The sequence below is a fragment of the Saccopteryx leptura genome, chromosome 6, assembly GCF_036850995.1.
Source record: "Saccopteryx leptura isolate mSacLep1 chromosome 6, mSacLep1_pri_phased_curated, whole genome shotgun sequence".
In the NCBI taxonomy this organism is placed as follows: domain Eukaryota; kingdom Metazoa; phylum Chordata; class Mammalia; order Chiroptera; family Emballonuridae; genus Saccopteryx; species Saccopteryx leptura.
Genome location: NC_089508.1, coordinates 61,907,470 through 61,925,203, shown reverse-complemented (window position 1 = coordinate 61,925,203; position 17,734 = coordinate 61,907,470). Strand labels below are relative to the sequence as shown.

At 48.1% G+C, this 17,734-nt stretch overlaps 1 protein-coding gene across 1 annotated transcript in view; it reads left to right on the top strand.

Annotated features, from left to right (window-relative positions):
* Nucleotides 1-17,734, top strand: part of CGNL1 (cingulin like 1) — a 184,715-nt gene that overhangs the window by 89,675 nt on the left and 77,306 nt on the right. The window contains exon 8 of the mRNA XM_066344509.1: nucleotides 2,177-2,389. Within this exon, the coding sequence (XP_066200606.1) occupies nucleotides 2,177-2,389 (213 nt within the window). The remainder of the gene's footprint in view (nucleotides 1-2,176; nucleotides 2,390-17,734) is intronic.

Below are 17,734 nucleotides of genomic sequence, written 5' to 3'. Positions count from 1 at the left end.
GGCCCAGGCGGTGTGTGGTGTGATGACGGGGAGAGTGGGGGCACGGCCCAGGCGGTGTGTGGTGTGATGATGGGGAGAGTGGGGGCACGGCCAGGCGGTGTGTGGTGTGATGATGGGGAGAGTGGGGGCACGGCCATGTGGTGTGTGGTGTGAGGACGGGGAGAGTGGGGGACGGCCAGGCGGTGTGTGGTGTGATGATGGGGAGAGTGGGGGCACGGCCATGTGGTGTGTGGTGTGAGGACGGGGAGAGTGGGGGACGGCCAGGTGGTGTGTGGTGTGATGACGGGGAGAGTGGGGGGATGGCCCAGGTGGTGTGTGGTGTGATGACGGGGAGAGTGGGGGGACGGCCCAGGCGGTGTGTGGTGTGATGATGGGGAGACTGGGGGCACGGCCCAGGAGGTGTGTGGTGTGATGACGGGGAGAGTGGGGGGATGGCCAGGCGGTGTGTGGTGTGAGGACACAGGGAGAGTGGGGGGACGGCCAGGCGGTGTGTGGTGTGAGGACACAGGGAGAGTGGGGGCACGGCCAGGCGGTGTGTGGTGTGATGACGGGGAGAGTGGGGGGACGGCCCAGGCAGTGTGTGGTGTGAGGACACAGGGAGAGTGGGGGGACGGCCCAGGCAGTGTGTGGTGTGAGGACACAGGGAGAGTGGGGGCACGGCCAGGCGGTGTGTGGTGTGATGACGGGGAGAGTGGGGGCACGGCCAGGCGGTGTGTGGTGTGAGGACACAGGGAGAGTGGGGGCACGGCCAGGCGGTGTGTGGTGTGAGGACGGGGAGAGTGGGGGCACGGCCAGGCGGTGTGTGGTGTGAGGACACAGGGAGAGTGGGGGCACGGCCAGGCGGTGTGTGGTGTGAGGACACAGGGAGAGTGGGGGCACGGCCAGGCGGTGTGTGGTGTGAGGACACAGGGAGAGTGGGGGCACGGCCAGGCGGTGCGTGGTGTGAGGACACAGGGAGAGTGGGGGCACGGCCAGGCATTGTGTGGTGTGATGACAGGGAGAGTGGGGGCACGGCCAGGCGGTGTGTGGTGTGAGGACACAGGGAGAGTGGGGGACGGCCAGGCAGTGCGTGGTGTGAGGACACAGGGAGAGTGGGGGCACGGCCAGGCGGTATGTGGTGTGAGGACACAGGGAGAGTGGGGGGACGGCCCAGGCAGTGTGTGGTGTGAGGACGGGGAGAGTGGGGGGACGGCCCAGGTGGTGTGTGGTGTGAGGACACAGGGAGAGTGTGGGCACGGCCAGGCGGTGTGTGGTGTGATGACGGGGAGAGTGGGGGACGGCCCAGGCAATGTGTGGTGTGAGGACACAGGGAGAGTGGGGGGACGGCCAGGCGGTGTGTGGTGTGAGGACACAGGGAGAGTGGGGGCATGGCCAGGAGGTGTGTGGTGTGAGGACACAGGGAGAGTGGGGGCACGGCCAGGCGGTGTGTGGTGTGAGGACACAGGGAGAGTGGGGGGACGGCCCAGGCGGTGTGTGGTGTGAGGACACAGGGAGAGTGGGGGTAGGCCAGGAGGTGTGTGGTGTGAGGACACAGGGAGAGTGGGGGCATGGCCAGGAGGTGTGTGGTGTGAGGACGGGGAGAGTGGGGGCACGGCCAGGCGGTGTGTGGTGTGAGGACGGGGAGAGTGGGGGCACGGCCAGGCGGTGTGTGGTGTGAGGACGGGGAGAGTGGGGGCACGGCCAGGCGGTGCGTGGTGTGATGACAGGGAGAGTGGGGGCATGGCCAGGCAGTGCGTGGTGTGATGACGGGGAGAGTGGGGGCACGAACAGGTGGTGTGTGGTGTGAGGACACAGGGAGAATGGGGGCACGGCCAGGCGGTGTGTGGTGTGAGGACACAGGGAGAGTGGGGGCACGGCCAGGCAGTGTGTGGTGTGAGGACACAGGGAGAGTGGGGGCATGGCCAGGCTGTGTGTGGTGTGATGACGGGGAGAGTGGGGGACGGCCCAGGCAATGTGTGGTGTGAGGACACAGGGAGAGTGGGGGCACCGCCAGGCGGTATGTGGTGTGAGGACACAGAGTGGGGGGGACGGCCCAGGCGGTGTGTGGTGTGAGGACACAGGGAGAGTGGGGGGACGGCCAGGCGGTGTGTGGTGTGAGGACACAGGGAGAGTGGGGAGAGATGGCTCCCCGCTCACATTTCGTCTTCACCTTCCTGCTCGTGTTTCCTCATTTCAGGAACTCTTACAGGCAAAGCAGGACCTTCAGGACCTGCTTATCGCCAAAGAGGAGCAGGAAGACCTGCTGAGGAAGCGGGAGCGGGAGCTCACCGCCCTGAAGGGAGCCCTGAAGGAGGAGGTTTCCAGCCACGACCAGGAGATGGAGAAGCTGAAGGAGCAGTACGACGCCGAGCTGCAGGCCCTGCGGGAGAGCGTGGACGAGGCGACCAAGGTGAGGCACCCACCTGCAGGTCCGCCACAGCAGGCGGCGGCGTGGGGCTGGTGGGCTGTGGGGCCCATAGCCCGGCGAGACCCCTCTCGTACACCAGGGCCAATTGTCTTCCTTCCTGTCCGTCAGAGAGTACAGCTGTCTCTTCACGTCACGTCACAGAAATAGGGCTAACTCACAGAGAAGAAGCTCAACAGTGCTACTCTTGACTGTTTTAAGTCTATACACTTAAACGTTATTAAGGACATTGTTTGAATGCTGTTGCACCAGGGGAGATTTGAAGGCCCTTGCGTTAACTACAGAAGTTCTGCAGCCCCTTGCAGAGCAGAGAGCTGGACTCCTCTCGCTGTGCCCGAAGCTCAGAGGCCCAAGATGTTGTGTGGTTTTGCTAATGGCACAGGATGGCAGACAGGACTCAGATTTCTGGAATCCTTCGTCCCTGCCCGAGTCCGGTGCTTCTGACTTGGGAAGCCTTTTCTTAGACATTTCAGGTTCTGTTCTCAGCAGAGTTACAAGGGGATTAATTGGCTGACTTGCCCAAACTCTCACAGGATAATTTTCCTCTTAATTGAACTCTTGGCTCCTACAAATAGATCCTCATAAATTATGTTGAAGTCTTTTGGTGCAGGCCTCATGGTGGCTGTTGAAGAGGAGAAAAAGCAATGTTTTGAAGGAGAAAATGCTTTGAAATACCATGCCATCTTTAAGGAAAGAGGGGAATTACAGAGCGAGCATTTATTTATTTTTACGAGTCTCTGCAATGTCCAGGTCAAAAATGACGAAGAAGGAACTCTTGATATGGTCTGTTTATTCTCTGATGATAACAGCGACAGGTCGGAGCTGGCAGGGCCTCCCTTCACTGAGCTCCATGGTGATTCAGTGATTTTCAATTATGGCACCATAATTGCAAATGACAAGAAGTGAAAGATGGGTTTGTTTGTTATAAAAATAAAAAGCCTGGGAAAAGTCTGTTTGGGGTTATTATAACTGAGGCGGTTAAAAAGCAAAAGCCTCTCGTTGATTTGCCTATCTTAGATTCTTGTGAGATGTAGTGTGAGGGAGAAAAGCGAAACTGATTGAATTGTTATTCCTTTGAGGGGATGTCTGTCTTTTCCACCTCATTTTGCTTCTGTGCCACAGTCCGGTGTCCTTGCTAGTGGCCTTTATGTGCTGTTGCTTCACAGAGGACAGGCCAATAGGCTCCTTAATGAAATGATTCTCTGTTGAGCCCACCGTGTCTGTATCATCTTCAGATATTGCATCGAAGTTAACATGGTCTATTCATTGAAGGGTAGATAGTTGAGGATGGTGTTTAGTTATGTTTATAGTGATTTCACTATAAGGAAAAGTAAACCGGTTACCACACATAGGTCTCTCAGATGTTGTAAATGGGGAAGGGAAACATGGTAGGTGAAAGAGGATGTCTTTGTCGTATGGAGTTGAGATAGTCTGTAGAGGTTTAGGCTATTGCATTTTGACCTTCTTGAAGACCAACGTTGTCTGTTAGTTCGCGGCACTTGCGTTGTGCCAGTTCAAGAGGGGTAATCAGTCGGTGAAGGAAACAGCAGGTGAGTTAGCCAAGATGTATATATCACTGGCAGAGATTGTAGGGTTTCTGAGCACCAGGAAGCGAACACAAAGGGGTTCACCTTAGCATCCAGTGGGGTGCATGCCAGTGAGGCTCTTTGCCCCAGGTCGGGTCCTACACTTCTGCCAGCATCTTCCCTGAAAGAACAAATCTGGTCATGTCAACCTCTGCTTTAATAACTGCCTTGGCTCCCCGTGGCCCTAGACCTAAGTTCAAAATTGTGAAAATGGTAGGTAACAGAAGTTTCTTCTCTTCTTAACCCCATCTCCGGAAAACTTTATATTTTTTAATCCACTCGCCTCTTGCATATGTGAAACGACTTCCACTTTTCTGCCTGGAGCAACCTCTACTCATCCGACAAGACCCTCCCCAAATGTCCTCTCTTCTCTGCAGGTACCCGATACCTTCACTCCCTTTGGTGGAGTCAGTTGCATCTTCCTTAGGGTTTCTGTTGCCCTAAGGCAACAATAACCAATAACCAATAACCAATAACCTTGGTTATTCCTCCACCAAGAATGATTAATTTGTATTAGTTTGTATCCCACCATGTTGTAATTTGGTCTGTTTACCTCATGAGAATTGGAGCTTCTTAGGCACTGAGGCCATTTTTATTCCTTTTTTCCTCCTAGACCGGGACTGGCAAACTCAAATACCTCAGGGCCCAGACAAGGACATACATGAGTGAAGCCAGTGACCTTGGGCTCAAGCCAGTGACCATGGGGTCCTGTGTATAATCCCATGCTCAAGCCAGTGACCCCACGCTCAAGCTAATGAGCCACCCCCAAGCCGGCGACCTCAGGGTTTCAAAACCGGGTACTCTGCATCCCAGGCTGACGCTCTATCCCCTGTACCACCACCTGGTCAGGTGTGACCCTTCCTCTTAAATGTCTTTGAATCTGGAACCACCTTTATTGCTATTGCTCCACAAGGCCCCAGCTCAGTCACACACCTCCCATTCCCAACTACAAGATAGGGCTTGAACCCCAAATGTCCTCAGCCTCTAGGCTCACCAGTCCAAACACCATCACCTTTCACAGCCCAACCTAAACACTGCCCCCTCCATGAAATCTTTCCTGATTGCCACCGGCCTCCTTCCTGAGCACAAGCCACCTCCTATAGCATGTCATCCCCACTACATTTGTCATCCCCCATACCTTGCGACATTTGCTCTTTCCTACTCTGTAATCAGCGTGAGTGTTACTGATTTCCTTTCAATTTTCTGGAAGATAGATTTATCCTGATTTATCTTTATCACCCTCACATAACTTCGCACAATACCACGCACCTGGCAATTTGTTCAGTAAGTAAATTGGTAAATGCTGTATCTCACACATCTTCCTCCTCCCTCCTTCTCCCCTTCATCCACTCATTAAAGAGATATTTGTTGCTTCACGACCATATGCTAGCACCGTGAAAGTACCTAATGGTCCAGAAGTCATATGACCCAACACAAAAACAGAGTGGCTTTGTTTTTTTTTTTTTGTTTTTTTTTTTTTGCATTTTTCTGAAGCTGGAAACAGGGAGAGACAGACAGACTCCCGCATTCGCCCAACCGGGATCCACCCGGCACGCCCACCATGGGGCGACGCTTTGCCCACCAGGGGCGATGCTCTGCCCATCCTGGGCATCGCCATGTTGCGACCAGAGCCACTCTAGCGCCTGAGGCAGAGGCCACAGAGCCATCCCCAGCGCCCGGGCCATCTTTGCTCCAATGGAGCCTTGGCTGCGGGAGGGGAAGAGAAAGACAGAGAGGAAGGCGTGGCAGAGGGGTGGAGAAGCAAATGGGCGCTTCTCCTGTGTGCTCTGGTCGGAAATCGAACCTGGGTCCCCCGCACGCTAGGCCGACGCTCTACCGCTGAGCCAACCGGCCAGGGCTGTGGCTTTGTTTTTTATCATCCTCAAAACACCTGCAGCTTTTAGACACAACAGTCGTCCTTCCAAGAGCAACATTAACATTATGATATTGCTCCCAACAGACAAGATGTGTTCATTTTCATAGGAAACCATTTTAATCCATAAGTGAGACCTGAAAACAGGCTAATGCCTGGCCTCAGGATTGTCAGGAGTCAAAGGGCATCTCCCCTTTTGTCTATTCATTCCTGTCACCCACCTACGTTTTCTGAACAGCTAATAAGTGCCACACACATTGGAAATGCCTAGTGGAAAAATGATGGCAACAGTACTTAGTATGATGGAAAAAGAAAAAAATAAATTCCAGCTTCAGCAATTTTAAGGCCCAGGAGGGAACGGGAAGCAGGCAAGTTCCTGGAGGAGCTAGAATTTGAACTTAGCCTCCTTGCAGAAACCTGAACACACTAACCAGTCTGTGCTTCTCTTCTGAGCAAGAGTTGGAGACTGGAGGGTGGGAATGAAGAAGAGAAGCTAACAGCTATGGACAATCTTTGTGGTCGTCATCCACATCCCCAGTGACTGTCCCTTCTGCACATGGATTCCAGCCACTGCCACAGACCCAAGGAGAAAGAGGATACTTTTTTTAAAAAAAACTGAAAAAGGTCTAAAAGGATGTAAGGCAGCAAAAAAGTATGAGATAAAATAAGGTGTCAAAGTCTTTAGAGTCTTTTCAGAGAATGTTTGATGGTTCCCTTTCTGACAGACCAGGAGGACCCATTTCTCTAAGGGGAAGTGGCTAGCCTAACGATAATGACCGAACCACCCCCACTCTGCAGGGGGTGCTGTTCATTCCGCTTCGGAGAAAACCCACATAACCAGGGCACTCATCAATTCTCTGGGGAGCAATCAAGCTGTTCTTAAAAAGGTGAAGCTATTTGGGCCTACAAAAAACCCCCACTTTAATAGAGTATCTGTTTGAAATACCTGTAAAACGCTCTTAATAGACTTTGACAGTTTTCACCAAATGTTCTAGTAATTTAAAACTTTTAGTGCTCAAGCTCAGGCCAAGATGAAATGTTTGTTATTTGGTGATAATAAAATAGCACTTTAGAGTTTTTTGGCCCTGGGGCAGTGGGAGAAATTAGAAAAATTGATGGCAGGAAGTTGGGCTGCCTCCTAAGACGTACCAAGGAAATAAACTTTGTAATGCAATGCAGTTCCTTCATGAAATGTTAGCTTTCAGTCACAGTGGTGGGTGGGTGGGTCCTTCCCCAGGGACAGAAAAGGGTAAAGGCTAGTGCAGATTTCAGAAATAGCCTTTAGCAAGTTAAAACATTAAATTTAATTCACTCTCTTCTAAGTGGTTCTATTATATAATACCTATATGTACATACATAATGTAACAAAAAGGCTGCATCTGCCCACTAAATTAATGTGTTTTTCCATTAAGTATGCTTCTGGCACATTTGTTCAGTAACTACCTTCATAAGCAAGATCTAAGGATAAAAACATAATCATAATCCTCTTTAAAGGAAACTCGAAGGCAAAGCACAGAAATGCACCAACTAATGGCAGATTTCCTAGAAGACCTCCCACGTGATCGTATATTTTATTTTATTATTTATAAATATTTTAAGGCTTTATTTTGATTTAGTATTCTTTTAATATGTTTTAATTAATATTTATATATTTAATATTATTTTCCATTTTTTTAGGCTAGAAAATGCTTATTTCACTGCAAAAATAATTAAAATAATAAATATATAAAAAAATACCTATATGCTGCAAAATCCCGCGATATACTGAAAAATCCACAACACAAAATTAGATATATACAATTTAAAAATCCGTGATACAGTGAGACGGCGAAAAGTGAACGGCGATGTGGCGAGGACAGCTGTATTGTGATAAGTGAGGGGTTTACTTGGTGAGGGAGCACTGGATATCTTCTTCATGAGGGAGCCAATAGGTACATGACTTGTAGTGATGGGACCTGGAGGTCGGAGAGGTTAGAAGTTAGAAGAAGGACTAGAAGGAATGAGGAGGAGTGAGATGCAGGTGGGGGCTGGGGAGAGGTGGAGCTGCCAGGGGAGACCCCATGGGGGGCATGTGAAGGGGAGACAGAGCTCAGCCCAAGGTGTCACCTCTGGCTTCCTGGAAGGAGGCCTTGCTGGGAATGGGAAAGTTCCAGTGGTGCCTGGGGGGGGGGGTGGTGGTTAGTGAGAGGCAGGATGGCCCTGTCACTGGGTAGGGTGGTGAGCAAATCCCCAAGGGTGGGGGGCCACTCCTGAGGGACTTCGATGGGATGGAGAGAAGACAACAGGGGCTTAGGATAGGAGGAAAAGGAGGAGGACACAGAGGGAGAGACCTGAAGAGCCAGAGAAGGCCACTAACTAGAAAGTGAGGAGGAGAGCACTGTATCTAGCTTCATTAATGACACAATATTTGCGAACCTTCTAACATGAGCCTGTTTTTATGTCACATTATTTATACACTGAGTCTCTTTACTTTTGTCTTGTTTTGCCTCTCACAGGGTAAATTGTTTCTAACATTATACCCATATTTTATATTCTATAGCCTTTGTAGAACTTTTATTCAATTTCAATAATGAAACATTTTTTCCTTCAGAACTATTGAAATTATGGCTGCATGTTTGTGTTTCAGCTGGCAGTTGGGAAATGTCACTCAGCCTTCTAAACATGAATGTGTGTGCTTGGGCACTTCTTTCCCACGTCACTTCCAGGGTTTTCCTTCCCTCTTTCCTGCTATTCTGTGAATGGTTTCTTCCAAAGCATAAGGTCAGCAGAGGTTCAAGTGGTCAAACCAGGGCTAATCTCAAGATCAATGGAATCACCTCCCTGAAGACAGGGCTAATTCAGTGTGAAATCTCATTTTCTGTTTTCTCTGAGGGTGCCCAGTCAGTGAGGGAAACTGTAAAAAAAAAACCTTATTTCCTCAGCTTTTTTGCTTCAGATAATCAACTGACTCTGAATGACAACTCTTATGGGGAGGGGGGAGGAGCAGCAGAATTTGCCATCCGGTGCCCAGGTAAAGGAAAATACCTCTTTTCTGCAGACTCGTGTGCCTAGAGTGGCACAGAATTTTCTCTTGGCAAAAGTAAAATGGGAAAGATTTAAGGTAAAAAGAGATCTTCTTCCTTTCATTGTTTATTCTCCTGTCTATCCCCTCCTCCCAAATGACTCTTCTAATATATAATTGCAGCTTTTGATCTTTTAAGAATTGTATCACTCTTCTGTATTCTGTGTGTAAGGCTGGTGGTTCTGGCCATGCAGATTCACACTGAATTCGGGCAGACGGGAAAGGTGGAGCTGGAAAGCAGTGAGCCATACCTATTTGTTGGAAGCTCGCAAAGACAGGCAAGCCAAAAGAAGAGAGGGGAAAAAACAAAAACAACAACAAAGGAAAACCTGCTTTTCCCAGTGGAGGGCAAGGGATCAGGAAACAAACCACACTCTCATCGCCCCTGAGGGGAAGCACTTACATCCTTATAATAGAGCTGTCACATGCTCATGCTGGTAAACCAGCCAGCAAGCCTAACCCAGCTGTTTTGCCCACCCTGTTGAGTTAAAGTAGCTAAATATGAGGTCTGGTATGATGTGCTTGGGCATTCTTTTTGAACCCTCCTAAGCCCTAGATATGCTTGCTTCTGGCTGTGACTGTCATCTCAGGGGCAAGGGTCCTGACCAGCCTCTTAGGGGGTGGGGCTGAGCAGCAAACAGGACATCCACTCCTGGTGTTTTAACTGAGCTGTCACACTAGCTGTGGGTTGTAGAAGACAGAAGAAGAGTCCCAGACATACTCACTCATTTTTAATCAAGTGTTCAACTGTGGTCTCTAGCTTCGAGGCTCTTTTACAATGTTGGAGAGAAAGACGTGCAAATATCATGATAATAAAGGGATAGGTGCTGTGGTTGAGGCATGTGCAGGGTAGATCAGGAAAGACTTCCTGCTTCAGATAGCAAAATTCAAGAGAGAAAGAGTGGATCAGTTCTGTAACTGGACACTAAGTGCCTTTTTATGCACCCAAATATTTAAGAGTTAGAAATGAGAAAGATACTTCCTTTTCCCCGGACCTTTTGAGAGTTTCTAGAACTAGCAAACCTTGAACCTGCTGTTTTTGTCCCCAGCTCCTTTTAGTAATGTCAGAGGTAACAATGTGAACTGCTAGAAAGTTTAAATACGTAGTCTGAAGACAAAGGAAGAATATTGGCTTGGGGGACAAGTTAAAATAGACTGCATTTATTAAAAAAAAAAATCAATGGTTTCCAGTTACAGTTAAGATTTCCGGCGTCGTAAAATGAAATATTTATGAGGAGGGCCTCCACCTTTCCTGGTTGGAACTAGAGCTCTCCTGGGCTCTGTGTCATGACTTCAGGTGAGTAGTTTAGCTGCTGCTGTTCTGTTGAGTGCCGGAGGAAGTGCTGATGACGAATTGCATTAGGGAGATTCCTCAAGCGGATACAGGTAGATAGGACATTTGACAGTTTTTAATGACAGTACCTTCAAGCCTCATGAGCATTGTTAAGCAGGAAGGCATTTTCCCGCAGTTCCAGTGGGAGGAGTGGTGGAAATCGGGCTTTCAGGACACCCAGAGCACTCAGGTGATCCAATTCACATGCAGTGTGAAGAGAAGTGTTGAAACTTAATTGAGTGAAGAAGGAAATAACAATCCTTGTCCTGACCTCAGGAAGAGCAAGAGAACAGTCTGGTCTAGATGTCTTGCTGTCTGTGCCTCACCTGACACAGGCTCTAAGCCCACTGACAGGGGGGAGGGGAATGCTTGCCCTTCTCCCCTGTAATGAGGAATGACCAAGGGATGAAGCTAAATAATGCAGGAGATTTAACGTGCAGTGGTCAGCATCTACTCCTAGTGTTTAGAAATGGATCCTTGAGGCAGTTTTTTGAGTCTCTATCAATAACCAGTTCATTTATAGTCATTAATTAACTAAGCAACTATCTGTTGAGAATTTTTTTAAAAGATTTTTTAATTTATTCATTATAGAGAGGGGAGAGAGAGAGAGAATGAGAGAGAGAGAGAGAGAGAGTGAGAGAGAGAGAAGGGGTAGGAGCAGGAAGCATCAACTCCCATATGTGCCTCCACCAGGCAAGCCCAGGGTTTTTTGAACTGGCAACCTCAGCGTTTCCAGGTTGACGCTTTATCCACTGTGCCACCACAGGTCAGGCCCTGTTGAGAATTTCATTTGTGATAGGCACTGGCATAAATTCCAGTTGGGTTGTTGGAATAAATGGGCCAAAGGAGGAGGACAGACATTATTGAGTTAGTCACATGTATAAATTAGTCTTTCAGTTGTGGTAAGTGCTTTAAAAAGAGGAGGGAGGGGAAGCCTCCTTGAGGAAAATGAGGATGGAGATCTGAAGGATGAGTAGGAAGTTGCTAGATTTAAATAAAACCTGGCAGAAGGAACAGCATGTACAAAGGGCTTGAAGCAGGAAGGAGCGTGTCCTGTTCAAGATGTGGCACGGAGGCCAGTGAGGCTGGGCTGCAAAGGGCAGTGGTGTGCGAAGAAGTAGAGAGGGAAGTAGGGACCAGCTTGTGCAGGCCTGTTTGTACATCTTAAGGCTATTGTTCATTTTTTCTAAGAGTGATGGAAGTTATAAAAGATTTCTGAACAGGTGTGTGTGTGTGTGTGTGTGTGTGTGTGTGTGTGTGTGTGTGTGTGTGTGTGACATAAGCAGGTTCCTCCTATGCCCTGGATGATTTGTTCATGCTGCCACTGATGATGGAGGCACAGGTGCTCTGAGGTCTTGTCACCAGTCCCATTTGCTTTTTAAAGGGGTTATTACCTACCCCTCTCTGTTGGAGGGAAGAGAGGGTCCTGGAAGGTCCTATTTTGTTTGTAAGGGTTTGCTCTTTGCCTGGTGCTGGCTTCCTGAATTTGTAAATTGTGTCTGAGCCAGTGGATGAGGGTGGACAGGGGTCTTGGATAAAGGGAAAGGTTTGGTATGTTGGCAGTGAGGTCTGTAGGAGGAAAGTTCTCATTTGTTTCTTGTTTCATAGGGCTGTTGTGTCAGTGCTGGAAATACTTTTACAAATATTTGTAGAAGTGGAGAGAATAACCTAGTGGAGTGCCTGTCTCCTCAAAGGGAATGAATGTTCTGAGGTCTCCGTGGACACGCCCAAGCGTGCCATCAAGGCAGGAGCAATGACCAGTAACCATCACTGAGGGCCAGTAACCAGATTCTCTTCCAGGCATGGATATGGTCAACCCCCTGAACTGGGCGGTGTAATGCGAGGGGCTATTTTAAATAGCTAAGGACGATCACAGTCAGTTTAATGTTGCAAATAGTTTACCTCTTAACATCTGAAAGGAAAAACCACTTTAGTTTTATTATCAGACATACTACTCAATCTGTGTTATAGTTTCTCTGATCCTCTGTACTCTCTCTGGTCCTCTAAACTCTGCCTGATGAATGTTTTTCTAAAGACTTGCCAAGATCATTAAGTAGATTTCTACTCGGTGGGAAAAATTGGCACTCTTATTTGATCGCTTTAAGCAGAAAATGGAACATGTCCTAAACTCTAAATCAATTAGATAAGAAGTGTGGAAACAGAAGTGTCAACAATGTCAAAGCACTATCAGGATGTACGGTCATTTATGGGAGCCAGACCCAGAGATGGCCCCTGTGACCTACTTCCTGGTCCTCTTGCTCCTTTGTCATTGCTTCCCCTGTTGAATAGGCTGATCCGTGTGAACAGCAGGAAACGGAAGTGAGACTTCCAAGGCTAGGTCATAAAAGATGTGGCTTCCAGCTTGCTGCCCTGTGCAGAGATGTGTGCCCTGTCCACACTGCTTCCCACCCCCGGGCCTTTGCTGTGTAGTCCGCTCCCATCTGAATCGGTGTGGTGCAGCGAACAGAGTCGAGGCCGCTGTCAGAAGATAGGGGCCTGTTTCATTGCTTACTAGCAGGGAGCTCCTTTGGGGGAAAACTGTATTTTATTTTATTTTGTGGAGCACTGTTGTCCATGATTTTAAAAACATCCAATTCTGTGCATCAGACACCAAAATACCCTCAAGTCTCACCTCCTTTCAATCCTAGAAACCCGCTTGTGTGTTCTTTGGCAAATAATCTAAATGTATGTCGGTTGTTCTCAGCTGGAAGCGATTCTGCCCACTCACACTGGGAGACCTTTGGCAATGTGTGGAGACATACTACATTGTCACAGCTGGAGGAGAGGGGGTGGAGGCCAAGGATGCTGCTAAACATCCTACAATACACAGGACATACTTCTCCCTCTCAAATATTGCTGTTGTAAAGCTGGGGTCTGTGTGTACAAGTGTTTGTAAATATTTATGTGTGTGTACACATGCATATATACAATATATATTTATTTATTTTATTTTATTTTTTTTAGCAAGAGAGACAGAAAGGAAGAGAGATGAGAAGCATAAACTTGTAGTTGCATCACTTTAGTTGTTCATTGATTGCTTCTCATATGTGCCTTGACCAGGTGGCTCAAGCAAAGTTGTGACTTCTTGCTCAAGCCAGTTATCTTGGGCTCAAGCCATCAACCTTAGGCTTCAAGCCTTTGAGCTCAAGCCAGCAACCATGGGATCATGTTGATGATCCCATGCTCAAGCTGGCGACCCCGCGCTCAGGTTGGTGAGCCTGTGCTCAGTCCGGTGATCTCGGATCTTTGAACCTGGGACCTTTGCATCCCAGGTTGACGCTCTATCCACTGCGCCACCACTGGTCGGTCTATATAGTCTATTCTTTTTACACAAATGACTAAAGTCTGACCTTAAGCATAGTTGGTAAGCAGTAGAGTGAATGACTAAATACTTTGGGCAAACCACATCTATTATCCCAGAATCAATTCTTTTTTTCTCAGCTGGGAAAATAGTACCACTAGCACCTGTCTCCCAGGGTTGTGCATGTTTTAGCCTCAGTTTGTCTTTTCTGACTTGCTCTCCTGTGTCCTTGCCATATGGACTTCTCCCTCTGTCCTCTTCGTGTCTCTCTGCCTTCTTTCCTGTTTCTCTGCTCATATTAGCTGTCTATCTCAGATGTCCTTCACCAACCCTATGTCTCGTTTTCTGCTGGTTAAAATCCTTCCTGTCCTTCAGAGCTGAGTTCAGATGCCCTCTTCTTTGTGTGGTCCAGCAGCTGCTGTCCTTTCTCTTCGAGCTCCTCAGAGCCTTTTGCTTCCACTTTAGCATTTATTGTGTTTCGCTTTGCCTACAGTAGTTATTTGCTCACTCAGAATCTCAAGCACCGGTGAGCCTGGGGTGCAGAGACAGAGGAGGTAGTCTCTGCTCTCCCTCTGCCTAGTCCTGAGATGGTCAGCAACGTTGGTGCTGCTGATTGGCGCTCTGAATGGTGACATCCAGGCTTGGAAAGGCTTTTTTACGGTATGTAAAGCAGAAATGCAAAAAAGGGATGCCTTTGGTCCGTGTAGGCGGGCCAGGAGAAGTTCCTAAGAGGAGATGGGGCTTGGATTGATTCTTGGAAGCAGTGACAGTTAGTAAGGTGACCTTGGGGTGGGAAGGGACATTTTAGATGGGGGGAGACTTCATAAGTCAGAGCATGGGACATTTTAGGTTGTTCTCTTCAGAGACTTTAGGGCTAGTCATTTTCCATATTCTTTTAGTATCCTTCACAGTGTTACCCTAGGCAGTTAATAGATTTGTTTTTTTGTGTTCATGTCCTTACTTATTCAACAAGTAGTTTTGAGTGCTTTCTATATCTGAGGTACTGAACTGATGATGTAAGTGGGTAGGCACATTGTTGGTGGCAGATGGATTGCAGTAAAAACAATGAGAGTGGTAGGTGGCCTCTGCCATGATCCGATGTGGTTTAGTGAGGTTTGAGTTACGAATTAAGTCATGTGTTTGTGGTGAGCACACACTAGGATCCTGGAAACATATGTAAGAACAAGTCAGAGGCAGATGTGATGGGGAACTCCTACCCCAGTGACCACTCAGGATCAGAACTCGTTGTGGCCGACATTATTAGGCTGGTTTCATGAAAGACAGACAAAGGACGAGGTGTTTGTTCCTCAGGCTGAGTACAGCAGTTTTCCCAGTAGTGAATACTATAATGTTTTGTCAGCGGTGCATAGGAATTGGGTGGGAGAGGTTTGTTCCTTTTCTAGGAAATTCCAAAGCTGTGGCTAGGCCTTGTCCTTCGGGACTTTCAGACAGAGGGGAGAATGTGGCCAAGTCGCATATTTCTCCTTTTAACGCTTACTTCCCTTCTCCTTCTTTCTTTTTGTTTTATTTGTTAAATTTCTGCACATGTTTTTCAAGTGTGTGGTCCAGAGGGATGAAATACTGGTAGTGTCTGCATTTAGGAAACTCTGAGCCCACTTACAGTTAGGAAAAAAAGGTCTGGATGTGCTTCAAACACTCTTTGGAACAGATGGGGGAGGTGGCGTTGGAGATGGATCTGGACATCTTCGAGCAGATGTGGCACAGGAGGATGTGAAAACATTTGTCTTTTCTATCCCAGAATTGTCCAAGAGCCTGCAGACGTCTGTCCTGCGCCAGGGAAAGTATTGGCTAGATGACAGCACAAGGGAGACTTAGGTGTCAATTTAGTTGGAAGACACCGAGTTCTTCCTGGCTTTGGAGCAAGAGCCAGGGCATTAAGATGCTCTGGAAAATAGGCAGTGGGGTCGTCCTGTAGAGTCCATCTGGAGAGGTCTTTTGAGCCAGTTGGGTTTATAAATATGACCCTGAACTTGAGTCCAGGATCAGCCACGCCCTCTTTGCCTGGTTAGGCATTTGTCTTCTATGTCACTAAAGCCTGTGACCTTGTGTGAGAAGATTCCCATGGCTTATTTAATACGTGGTTTCTGAGACCTCAGGATATCACCTACCCTGCCCACTGGGCTTCCTTCCACCCATCCCGTTGTGAACAGTGTCCCTTCAGCCCCTGGTCACTGCCGTTTGCCATGTCTGTCTTACTGACCCTTCAGTCGGAAGCAGACTCTTGTGCTGTGTACCGTGAACTTCCTGCTGCTGAACTGGGGAGAAAACGTGGCTGGCAGGCGGTGAACTCGGTGGCAGTTAGGGCCCAGCAGAGAACCAGGGTTAATAATTTACTGTATCTCTGTGCAGTCACTGATGTTGACCTTGACAAAACTCTGGCAGAAATTAGTCAAGCCTGGCCTGGCATTTAACTAACAGGATAATACAGTGCAAAAATGATGTCTTGTTGAGAAGTTAATCCTGTCTCTGAGTTTACAGTCAAGTTGTATACATTTGGTGCTATTCGCATCCAGCAGTGGAGAACTGTTTGCTTACCGTGTTCACAGTATTCATGAGACAGCAATGTCACACAGGGTCAGTGGTCCGAGAACAGAAGTCACATTGATGGAGAAACCCCGTAGGGGAGGCAGTAGAACAGCGTTTGGACTTGTGGGTGTGGCAGGTGAAGAGCCCTCCTTCCCTTTAATTTAAAATTCATAACTCTTTTTCTCCAGCAGTTCTAAAACTTGTGCTTCTGGTGCTAAGAGAAGGTCAAGCTGATTAAAGTTCACAGTAAAGTCAACAGCAGTGCTGCTTAAGACACTTTAATCGGAGGGGCCCGCTCACTGTAGAATTTGCTCTCTTTTCCCTGAAATGAAACCAGCCCCAGGGCAATAAAGACAGCCAGATTGGGGTTCTAGTTAACTGTTGAATAAGCCTAGACTGCCAGTAAAGGTCTGGCAAAGGGGAGCCAAAGGGAGATGTTTACTTAGGAGGGAGAATCTAGATGGCTGTGTTAGGAACTATTGCTCTCTGGAGTCAGAATGCAGTTATGTCCCTGTCGGGAGCTGCAAAGCGCTGTAGAAGTCTAGCTGACCCCTTGTTCCCCCCACTCTCTTGGGAAGGTACAATGACTGGGTTAGAGATGGCTCTAGCAGGTAGATTTTGGGTTCTTGGTTAGTGTTTTTTCCAGTACACTGGCCATCACTTTAATCCAGCGAACATTTACATGCTCGGTAAATACACATGTGCTTTGGGAAAGGCAGCTGGCTCCAGGTGGGAGTGTGTGGAGGAGGACGGGACGGCAGCACAGGGCAAGCCAGGAAAAAGGAGAGGCAGCCAGGAAGGACAGGAGCTCAAAGAAAGAGGTCTGGGGACTGGAAGCAGTGCTCAGACACAGAAGAAATTAGCATTTGAAACAGGCAAGAGGGACAGTAACAACTGGGTGTGGTGGGCCCGGTGAAGTACAGCAGAGGAGGGGGGAGGAGGAAAGAGGAGGGGGAAGGTGGTGTGAACAGGGAGTGGGGAAGCTGGGAGCATCAGGAGATGAAAGACAGCAGAGTCAGGAGTTTGAGCCAAAGAACTAGAGGGGAGAGGGAGTAAAGATGGCCCTGAGGGGCACAAGAAAGGCAAAGAGATGGAGGATAAGCTGTGAGCTCCAAGTCACACCTGCTGTGATATCTGCTCCAGGGGTATTGACCCACAGTTATTCGACATAAAAAGCTGCCAGTGTTGATTTTAGAAATACATGGTTATAGCCCTGGCCAGGTAGCTTAGTTGGTTAAAGTCTCATCTCAATAAGCCAAGGTTGTGGGTTCAATCCCTGGTCAGGCACAGCACATACAAAAATAATCTGATAAGTGCATAAATAAGTGGAACAAAACAATGTTTTTCTCTCTCGCTAACTCTTTCTTAAAAAAGAAACACATGGTTACTAAACAAATAACTTTTAAATAAAATGTGAAGTGTAAGAAACTAAAAGAGGATAAATGAACATCTTGTCACCTGCGATGGGTATTCTTTATGCCTCCTATTTCTGGGGATTCTCTGTCAGTAGCATTCAGCATGGGTATGAAAATATGCATTGAATTTAATGCTTAAAAGAGTTACAAGTACCAATTATCTGTCTGTGGAAAACAGGACCATAGTTCAATAAGACTCGTCTGGTCTTTGGGT